The 10,512-nt window shown below is 53.9% G+C and overlaps 1 protein-coding gene across 1 annotated transcript in view; it reads left to right on the top strand.

The window, feature by feature from the left end:
* Window positions 1-7,090: 7,090 nt before the first annotated feature.
* LOC102768683 (upstream-binding protein 1) overlaps window positions 7,091-10,512 on the top strand; it is an 11,126-nt gene continuing 7,704 nt past the window's right edge. The window contains 5 exon segments of the mRNA XM_015570887.1: window positions 7,091-7,265; window positions 7,755-7,906; window positions 8,040-8,113; window positions 9,572-9,677; window positions 9,778-9,884. Of these exon segments, the coding sequence (XP_015426373.1) occupies window positions 7,183-7,265; window positions 7,755-7,906; window positions 8,040-8,113; window positions 9,572-9,677; window positions 9,778-9,884 (522 nt within the window). The 5' untranslated portion in view covers window positions 7,091-7,182.

The following is a 10,512-nucleotide window of genomic DNA, read 5'->3' on the forward strand; positions in this document are numbered from 1 at the left end:
CTGTTATTTCATGGGGGAGTCAACCCAGAACAGGATTCTGATGAGACAAGAGGAAGAATTCCCGGGGGAATCGGTGGCACCGGTGACCAAGGCAAGCCAGGAAAGTTGGTGGGTCCTGGGCCCAGCCGGCCTCGGCGCCAGAAGCCTGCGGTGGGGCAAGTATGGAGGAGGCCAGGGGGCTGGATGCCATGACCTCTGGATGTCCTTCCTGGATGTGTTTCCAAAAGTCTTTCATACACTAAGTCTGAGTCATTGTCTCGGTGCCAACAGCTCCTACTGCAGTGGCTCAGGGACAGGGCGGGAACCGCCGGACCAGCTTCTCCTGGAAGAGGAACGTTGTCCCATCTCAGATACAGAGGCTGAAACAACAAGGATCAAGGTGCCACGAGAGGATAAATGGCAGTCACACTCTCAAAAGAACCCCCTACTTGACCGGAAGTCAAAATACAACTACTGGAGTGCCTCTCGGTAGGGGAACCGCCTGAATGCGGGTGGGCACTGGGCTCTCAGGAGCCCGGGGACTGAGGGATGGCCCGATGCCTTAAACCTGCCCGGGCACAGTGTCCACGCTGAGAGAGTCCGGTCCTCTTCCCAGACTGCCCTATCTTTTGTTCTTCGATTTGGGGCAGAGAGCTGTTCTCTGGAGGGACTTTCATTTCCTTCTTTTTATTTTATTTTTTTAAATATATTTTATTGATTTTTTACAGAGAGGAAGGGAGAGAGATAGAAAGTTAGAAACATCGATGAGAGAGAAATATCGATCAGCTGCCTCCTGCACATCTCCTACTGGGGATGTGCCCGCAACCCAGGTACATGCCCTTGACCGGAATCAAACCTGGGACCTTTCAGTCCGCAGGCCGACGCTCTATCCACTGAGCCAAACCGGTTTCGGCCATTTCCTTCTTTTTAGATGGGCAGAATTGGACTAGAATAGGTTGAAATGGGGAGTTGCATTAAAATGGAGCAATAATACTTGTTGTTATTAAGAATTCTTAACCTTGGGCTTGCAGGTAAGCGTTAGGAAGCTCGTGGACCCCTTGAAACTATGTAAAATTTGGAGGAGAGCCGAAACCGGTTTGGCTCAGTGGATGGAGCGTCGGCCTGCGGACTGAAAGGTCCCAGGTTCGATTCCGGTCAAGGGCATGTACCTGGGTTGCGGGCACCTCCCCAGTGGGAGATGTGCAGGAGGCAGCTGATCGATGTCTCTCTCTCATCGATGTTTCTAACTCTCTATCTCTCTCCCTTCCTCTCTGTAAAAAATCAATAAAATATATTTAAAAAAACAATTTGGAGGAGAAGCACTTTCTGGGAAGAGTCAGAGCTTTCATCTGCTCCTCAGAGAATCTAAGATCCCCAAAGGATTAAGAATCTTTGGCTTGAACGACCCCCAGGATTCCTCATGTAAGAGTTTGAGATTCGCTGATGTGAGGGATTGCTACTCGTTCCACAGGACCGACTTGTTTTCCCCTTAATCACCTTCAGCTCAAGCCCTTCCCGCTGTGGCCTCTGCCCCCAGGGGTTGCCCAGGACAACCCAAGCTGAGCACCTGAGTGCCTGGCCTTTCCCTGTAGCTTTAGAATCAGCACACCTGGGGTGGGGTAGTCTGTGCCGCACCAGCACGGCCAACGGTGACCCTGAGAGGGAGCGGTGAAGGATTAGAAAAGACAGGCAAGAGAATAAAGTTGGGTCTGGGTGGGACGCTGTCCTCTCTAATGGAGAGACAGCGCCACGGACTACAAGCCGTGTCTTTGTTTTATAGCCAGATTCCACGAGGCAAAGTAAGGTCAAGATGTTTACAACATTCTCGCGGGTTTCGATCCTACTCAACTACATGCACCTGAACTCTATCAAGCCCACATCACTCAGACACGTGGGGCCACGTGTTCAGACCATAGGTTCAAGCTCACAACCATAGCTGTTGGCTATAATTGTGCTGGGAGGGCTCTGCCCTCCTAGCTGGGACTTGCACAGTGGTTCTCAACCTTGGCTGCACATGAGATGAGAGGACTGTGCCCTCTCCTTAGTCTGATGCTTGACCCTGTCCAAACACTGTAGCCGCTCCCCACAGTAGTCCATCATGGTTGAGGTAAGTCTGGGTTCTCACCTCCTAGCTGGGGAGAGGAAGAGGGACCGGTGGGGCTGGGGAGGCAGAGAACACCATGAGTGGCCTGGCGTTGTCCAGTCTCCCCCACTTCCCCCTGCCGGCCAGCCCACCCTGGGGCCCAGAGGCAGATACCACTCTAATGAACTAAGGCCCATGGCAGGCCTCAGTAATTACGACTTTATGGAAATATAGAAGCCTCTTACGCAAGTGCCTGACACACTTCCCGTCTGTGGCATCTGGGACAGCCAGGTCCCCAGGGGCTGGAGGAGGGCCCCTCCACCCCCTGCTGCCACCAACCCCAGGAGCTCAGGACACTGGCATAGAGCCACCCTCCCGCTGCTGGTGGCATTGTCCCTAATACGCCCTGGGTGAGCTGTTCCCACTCTCTGTGCCCCAGGCTCCCTGGAGGGGAACAAATTGGGCTCCAGTATATGCAATCCCTTCCCTGGCCCCTGCCAAGCCCAGGGGACCTGCTCCTGTGGGAGGGGGACAGTGGGGTTGGGGATATTTCCCTTTCCTCCATGAAGAAAATCTCTCTTTCCAGGAAGATGTCCCCTTCTATTCTGTTTTTTCCCCTTGAGGCTGGGGACATAGGGCTGACCGCAGCCATGGTGGGGTGGGTCAGCGCCCCTGGCAGCCCCTCCCAGGCCCTGTGTCAGTTTGCCCCCTCCCCACCTCCCATGGCTCTGACAGTGTCCCGAAGCCACTGCTTTCTTTCTTTCTCTAGTCCATTCCCCCCACCCACCCACAAGGCATCTGTTACCAAGGTAACAGCAATGTCATCACTTTGGGGTGAGTGAGGGGGTGGAGCCCAGTGGACTGCGGGTGCTGTTAGGGGTTAGAATTTTGGAGAGATGAGCACTGAGGGGGCCCAAACTATTAAAGGAGGAGCCTTTTGCTGGAAAGGGGCTTTGGGTACAGACTGGGATGGAGGCTGTTGCTGAAAGCTGGTGGGAAAGAGGGAGGATGACGTTTGGAAGCAACTGGATGCAGTGTTAGAGGTGAGGATGGCTCTGGTGAGAAGCGTGAGGGTGGTGATGACAGAGACGTTGAGGCAGGGAGGGTGGACCCTGCCTGCATCTCCTCCCTGGGGTCCATGGGGAGAGGTTTTCTGGCTGGAAAAGTGTAGAGCCCGCTGCAAGCTGCATGGGAGAGCCTGGGGCAGGGCTGAGCCCACACCGCCCCCTGCAGGCCGCACAGAAAGCAGCATTGGATGCACTGCAAGAAAGCTGTGCTTAGCGGGGCCTTTGAGGGTCTGTCTACATTTGAGACTCCTAAGCCTTCTGATTGCCTGGAGTGGTAATGGACATTGGGGCGCCTGATCCCCGCATTAGAGGTCTTACTGTAAATCCTGACCCAAGGGCGCAATAATTCAGGGGGCCCCTCTGGCCGACTTGGGGGTGGCCAGCAGTTCTAGGCCGAGGGGACAGCCTGGGAAAATGCGCAGAGGTGTGAACAAGAACAGCCTGTTCTGGAAGCTGCAGGCAAACAAGAGGGAGGGGGCGTGGTGAGAAGGGAAGGCAGAGGAAAGTGGACAAATGGCTTTGAATGTTGGTCAGGAAGCTGACTTTTCCTGTGCAAAGTGGCTTTTCAAACTCACTCCCTGGAGCCCCACTGAGCAATTCATCAGGGCCATGGAGGAAGGGGTGGGGGCGGGAGAGCAGGCAAAGTGGTTCACTCAGAACTTGAGAGAATTTTTTAAAAATATTTTTTATTTTATTATTAGTTTTAATATATTTTATTCATTTTCTTACAGAGAGGAAAGGAGAGGGATAGAGAGCTAGAAACATTGATCAGCTGCCTCTTGCACACCCCCTACTGGGGATCTGTCCGCAACCAAGGTACATGCCCTTGATCGGAATCAAACCTGGGACCCTTCAGTCTACAGGCCGAGGCTTTACCCACTGAGCCAAACCGGTTAGGGTAGCGTCAGCCTGCGGACTGGAGGGTCCCTGGGTTCCATTCTGGCCAGGGGCACATATGCGGGTTGCAGGCTTGATCCCCAGTAGGGGGTGGGCAGGAGGCAGCTGATTAATGATTCTCTCGTCATTGATGTTTCTATCTCTCTCTCCCTCTCCCTTCCTCTCTGAAATCAATAAAAATATATTTAAAAAAAAAGATTGGGGCTTAGAGCCAGGCCTGTGTGTTGTTCAACCCCAGGGGGAACGGTTCAGTGGGGTGCCCTTTGGAGCTGTGCACCCAAAATCCTCAGAGGCATTTTGCTGGCGGAGGGACTGCCTCTTGGGGGAGGGGAATTTGTGTGCAGACACACCGACCACACAGGGGTTGCCATATGGGACTGTCAGCTTCCTCTGTGTGTGCACGCTCTTGTGTGCCTGTGCCTGAGGTGTCTAAAAAATCATGCTCTCATCCCTTCCTTTGTAAAATAATTTTGCCAGGAACCCAGGGTCCAGGCCTTTTGCCCTTGATGGACAAGATTCCAGACAGACAGAGAGAGAGAGAGAGAGAGAGAGAGAGAGAAAGAGAGAGCCTGGTACATAGTAGGCACTTCATAGCATTTTGTTGAATGCATGAATGAACGAATGAATGAATGATCTTTCTCCTCTCAGCCCCTCTTTCTTTGAGGGAGGGGTAGACTTCACCCTTCAACTCTCCCACTCTCCAGGTTCGAATGTTGCCTTGGGATAGAAAGCCAAACCAAACAAGACATTTTGGTTAGAGGAGAAAAAGGACACAGAATTGTTATTTCTCAGCATTTTTTTTTTTAACAGATAAAAAGTTACTTCCTTGGCTTATGAAGCCCAAAAGGGTATTATTAGGATTGGTTTATGCCATGGCCTAGAAAATGATAGAACATTTTGGGTGGGGAAAAATCCATTTAAAAAAATTGCACCCAAAAAGTTGTCCCTGAAATTATCTGTGTGGGGGGAAGTTTCTGAGACAGTCACGTCTATACCCCCCAGGACTGTGACAGTGGGGACCTTGCTGGTGCCCCCCGATACCCCAAGGGGAGCTCTTGAGAATTCAACCCTGGACAAAGATGCAGCGCCACAGAAGGACCGTTAATCCTCACTGCCACACCGGGTGGGAGGGAGGCCTTGCTCCCATTTAGAAGGTAAAGAGGGGAGTCTGCGCCATGCCCCTGCCTTGTGGGGGCCTCACCCCCCCCAGGGCCTGAGAATCCTCTGAGAGTGCGGGGTCTGCACCAGAAGTGTCCCAAGGCCTGTCTGGGCTTGAGGATGAGCTGTTCAAACTCTGTTCTGTGCTGGCCCAGGGGCCCAGCGAAAGAGTAGGGTGGGGTTGGGGGGGCTGCAAGTAGCTAGGTTCCAGGCACTGCCTCAAGCCCAGCTGAGGAGAGAGAGAGAGAGAGAGAGAGAGAGAGAGAGAGAGAGAGAGAGAGAAAGGAAGGAAGGAAGGAAGGAAGGAAGGAAGGAAGGAAGGAAGGAAGAAGGAAGGAAAGAAAGGGGAGGAGGGAGAGAGGAGAGAGAGAGCCATGGAAAACCAGGAACAGGCCCAGCAACATCTGAGTGGGACAGAGGGGTGGGAGGAAGGACTAGCAGCCAGTATGGGAGAGATGAACTCAGGGGTGAAGGGGGAGGGTGCAAGCAGGTGGAGGGTGGTGAGAGGGCAGGGAATCGGGTGCTGGAGTTGGAGTCCCACTCCCAGGACCTGCTCTGGGGATTGTCCTCAAAGGGGGCCCACACCAGCCTCCACCGTTTCTACCTCCATCGGCCTGCTTGCCTCCTCTGCTCCATACCCTGCTCCCCCCAGGCCAGGACCAAGGTGGCCAGGACCCCTCCACTCCCCTCCCTTCCTGGGGTCCTGCTCTGTCCAATCTTGGAGGGCTCCATGGGGGCCTCATGACCTGGACTCCACCTTTGGGCAATGGGTGGGCTCTCCAAGTCTTGGGGTTCTTATCAGGGGATCTTGGGTACTTGGGCTCCTTTGGCCTTCCTGGCAGGCATGTTCCCATCCCTCTCTTCTCCCTTCTTCCATTTTGTCTGGGTTTATGGAAAAGAAAGCAGGTACAGGACCAAGGGCCAGGCACCCGGAGATGGAGGTGCCCTGAGGGGGGACCCTTGGCTTTCCCTGTCCCCCAGGCAGGCCCTGCAGAGTCACCAGGCCTGGATAGCTAAGGTCACATGAGCTCAGGCGATGTGTTGAGAGGCCTGTCTCTCTGTTCCCTGCACGGCCCTTGTGTGTTTATACCAAACAGTAGTTGGGGGTTGGGCACAGGGGCCTGGGGCTGTCTGTGTACAGTGACAACAGGGGCTGAGCATGGGGAAGGAGGCCCTCCCCAAGGCAGACTGTATTTGTCCATAAACACAGTCCACCCCGTACCCCAGGGCAGAGGAGGGGCAAAGAAACCAACCCCACTGGAACTCCTCTCTTACTGCCCTGGGAGGGGTCACCCTCAGACACACCGCTCCTCCCCACAGGCAGGCTCTCCCTGCCAGCACCACCCCCCGAGTTGTTTCCACAGCAAGCTGGACTATGTTCTGTAAACTCCAGTCCCCTAGCCAGGCAGCCCAGCAAAAGCACAGGTGTCCTGCCATCACCGCACCTGTGTGTTGGGATCGGGGAAGAGGAGGGTGGGGGGGGCCAGCAGGGAGCAAAGACCCTTTGTAGGTGCGTGAGATGCAGCATGCCTGCTTGTCCTGTCCCCTGGGAGGAGTCAGGCTCCTCCCATGGGGTCATGTGAGGGGTCCTAGCCTATGAGTCTCTGGGATTCTACGCGGCTCATGGACCTGGGGCCAATCTTGAAGCCTAAGGGTGTCCCCTCCTGGTCCCTGGGCCTCTTGGGGAATGGTGGGGGAGTGGATGTGCGTCCCTGTGACTTTGTTTTGCTGTACCACCACCTCCCCTTCAAGTTAATGATTGGTAGGGAGCCCTGGGGACACCATTCCCCCCGCCCCCCTCCCAGCTTAAGCTGCCTAATAGGTCCAGAGTTTCCTAGAGCACTGGTGCTCAGCCAATCAGAGGCCCCAGGCCTGACCCCACCCTTTAGTGGGTTTGCTTCTATAAAGAGAGGCTGAGATCCCCACAGAGGCCCAGTGGGTCCAGCCCCACCCAGTGCTGACCTCTCTGTCACACACCTGGCCCGCTCCCTTTCCAAGATGCTGTTTTGGCACAACCAGCTGGAGCACCTGTGGCCCAGTCCCGGGGAATTGTACCCCGGGCCGCCAAGCAGCTTGCTCAGGTAAGGGCCAGAGCCCCTTCCCTCGGCCCCGAAGGAAGGCCCTGGTGCGAGCTGTGGTGGACACGTAGGGCCTCTGTTTCAAGTAGAGGGGGATGGGCTTCCTGCTCTTGGGTCCCTTTGGGGGTGGGGATGTGGTGAAATGTACCTGGGTTTAGTGGGTCCTGGGACATCTCACAACACCCTGACCACCTACACAGGACACTTTGGTGGGGCATTGACTTGGTATCAGGCACACCCTGAGGCTGCGCACAAGCAATTGATGCCAGATGTTTGTCGATGCTTGGTAGTATCTGGGATTTGCATCTTAACGGAGGTCTCCCAGAGGCCAAAGGAGTGGAATGGCGGCCCTGTTGGCCCTGGCTGCTGCTGGGATGCCTGCTACAGGAAACTGGAGGCTCCCAGGAGATAGAACCTGGCAGAGAATCTCAACGCCCCATAGGGGGTGGGGTGGACAGGGCAGAAAGCTGGCAGGGCCTCCTCTCCCTGCAGGGAGTCCCTGCCCTTGCCCTACCTGAAGCAGGAGGAGCTGCCCAACATCCCCAGCATGGAGCCTCCCTGCCCCTCATTCCAGTACGTGCTCCGTGCGGCCACCTCACCAGCCGTGAAGCAGCAGGAGGAGGCCCTGACCTACCTGAACCAGGGTACGCTGGGCCTGGGAAGGAAAGGGGTGAGTGGGGGCAGCAGGCTCTGGAGGTTGTGCCAGGGTGGGCTGGGGAGGCAGGCGCCACCTCTGCCCCTCGGAGTGGGGCTCACACGTCCCCCAATCTCTCCCAGGCCAGTCCTATGAGGTGCAGATGCTCTGCAACTCCAAGCTGGGTGACGCCACCCAGTGGCCGCGGCTGCTGAAGGTAGGTGCCTCCCCTCCCAGATCCGACAAAGGCTGAGTCTGACTGTCCCACGGGGCAGGAAGCCAGTGCCATCCCTGTGATGTCACTGTCGGGTAGAACCCTCTCAGGTCCACCTTTTCAGTTGACCTTCACAGCGGTGGGCAGGAATTGTGCAGGCAAGAGGTACAGGGAGGTTAAGTATTTTTCCATGACACAGCCAGTAAGTAGCAGAACCGGGATATAGAAATATTAGTATATTACAGCCCTAGCCGGTTTGGCTCAGTGGATAGAGTGTCAGCCCGCAGACCAAAGGGTTCCGGGTTTGATTCCAGTCCAGGGCACGTACCTGGGTTGCAGGCTTCTCCCCGGCCTGGGCCTTGGTCGGGGCTCATGCAGGAGGAACCAATCGATGGGTTTCTCTCACATTGACATTGCTCTCTGTCTTTCCTTCTCTCTAAAATCAATGGACAAAATAACCTCAGGTGAGAATTAAAAAAGAAAAGAAAAGGGGGGGGGGATATGTGTTATTCACACACATAATTAGTTCTCTCAAAAAGTTATTCATTTAGCCCTGGCCGGGTGGCTCATTTGACTGGAGCATTGTCCCATGCACCCAAAGGTTGCAGCTTCAACTCTGGTCAGGGCACATGCCTAGGTTTTGGGTTCCATCCCCATTCTGGGCATATACCAGAGGTAATGGATTGATGTTTCTCTCTCTCTCTCTCTCTCTCTCTCTCTCTCTCTCTCTCTCTCTCTCTCAAATAAAAAAAGAAGGGAACATGTCCTTGGGTGAGGATTTTAAAAAATTATTCATTAAGCTCCCATTTATTCCCAGAAACTATTCTCTGAGCCAGAGATTCAGCAGTGAAGAGAGATGTAATTCCTTTCCTCAGGGGGCTTGCATTCTACTGAGTGAGACAAACCTGTAATTACACAAATTAGATGCAATTACAACTTGATTTACAAATTGCAAAATGATAAGTGCTGCAAAGAAAAGACTGCTAGCACTCCCCCTCTCTAGAGCGCGCCTGCCTTTCTCCTCCCCGCTTCTTCCCGCACAGGCCAGCTACCGTTGCCTTTCTCTCCTGAGCTCCCAGGGCCCCTCTTCTGCCTCCATAACTTGATTCCTGGGCCCACACAGCCCCGCTGGTTTGCTTCTTTCTACCTCTGTGATCTTCTAAGTAAACTTTTGCTTATCGTTAAAAAATATGTAGAAAAGAGCCCGGTAGAGTGATTCAGAGTGGGAAGGGATTAACTTCCTTATTTTACAGATGAGGAAACTGAGGCTCAGGGTCTCTAAGTTACCTCCCCAGTTTCACAGAATGGCAGGTGGGCATCTGCACACAGATCTAGTGATTCTAAGTCCCATGTTTCCTGGGAGTGGGAAGCAAGGTGGGGAGAGGGTGGGAGGGTCGGCCTACCCCAGGTATGGGAACTGGTTCCCAAATGCCTACGAGCGCCACCTTCCTGTGCCGACAGAGTGTGGTGCGTGTGGTGTTCCATGACCGGCGCCTGCAGTACACGGAGCAGCAGCAGCTGGAGGGGTGGAGATGGAGCCGGCCTGGGGACCGCATCCTGGACATCGGTGAATGGGGAGGGACCCTTTAGGGCCACCATCTGTCTTGAAAGCCCTTGAGGTGGGGAGGGCTGAGCCTTGCTGCCTGCTTGCTGCTCTGTGCCTGCAGATGTGCCATTGTCCGTGGGGGTGATAGAACCCCAGGTGCTGCCCTCACAGCTCAACACAGTGGAGTTTCACTGGGACCCAACCAAGAGGACCTCTCTCTTCCTGCAGGTGAGCCTGAAGCCGGGAAAGGAAGGTGAGTTTAGGTGGGGGTAAGGGGACAGTAAAAATCAATCACTTCCAGAAAACACCTTGGGGGGAAAATATGGATAGAGGTTTATGGACTCTCACCATAGGAAAGGACTAGTTAAACATTAAAGCAATGGAAGAAACTACAAAACACAGGACTTAGCTTCTAAGAAAGTCATGGTCTGCAATACCTAGGCAAAATTAAAAGGAGACCCCAAATGGGAAAAATAGTTGTTAGTGTGTTATAGCCTTAATAATAAAAAGTTATCATCCTATATAATAAAAGGGTAATATGCAAATTGACCAAATGGCAGAATGACCGATCGCTATGATGCGCATTGACCACCAGGGGGAGTGCCGCTCAGCCACAAGCCAGGCTGATGGCTGGCGAGTGCAGAGGTCGTGGTGGGAGGCCAAGCTGAGGAGCCCCCGCCCCCCTCCAATGCATGAATGTTGTGCACTGGGCTTCTAGTATATCAATAACAAAAAATAGGAGACCAACAGAAAACAGGCAAAGGATATACGTAGACAATTTATAAGGATACTAAATGTAGACAGGTCAACCTCATAAAATGCTAATTAAAATGTCCTATATATATCATGGGGAAGT

Source organism: Myotis davidii, unplaced genomic scaffold, assembly GCF_000327345.1.
Source record: "Myotis davidii unplaced genomic scaffold, ASM32734v1 scaffold327, whole genome shotgun sequence".
Lineage (NCBI taxonomy): Eukaryota > Metazoa > Chordata > Mammalia > Chiroptera > Vespertilionidae > Myotis > Myotis davidii.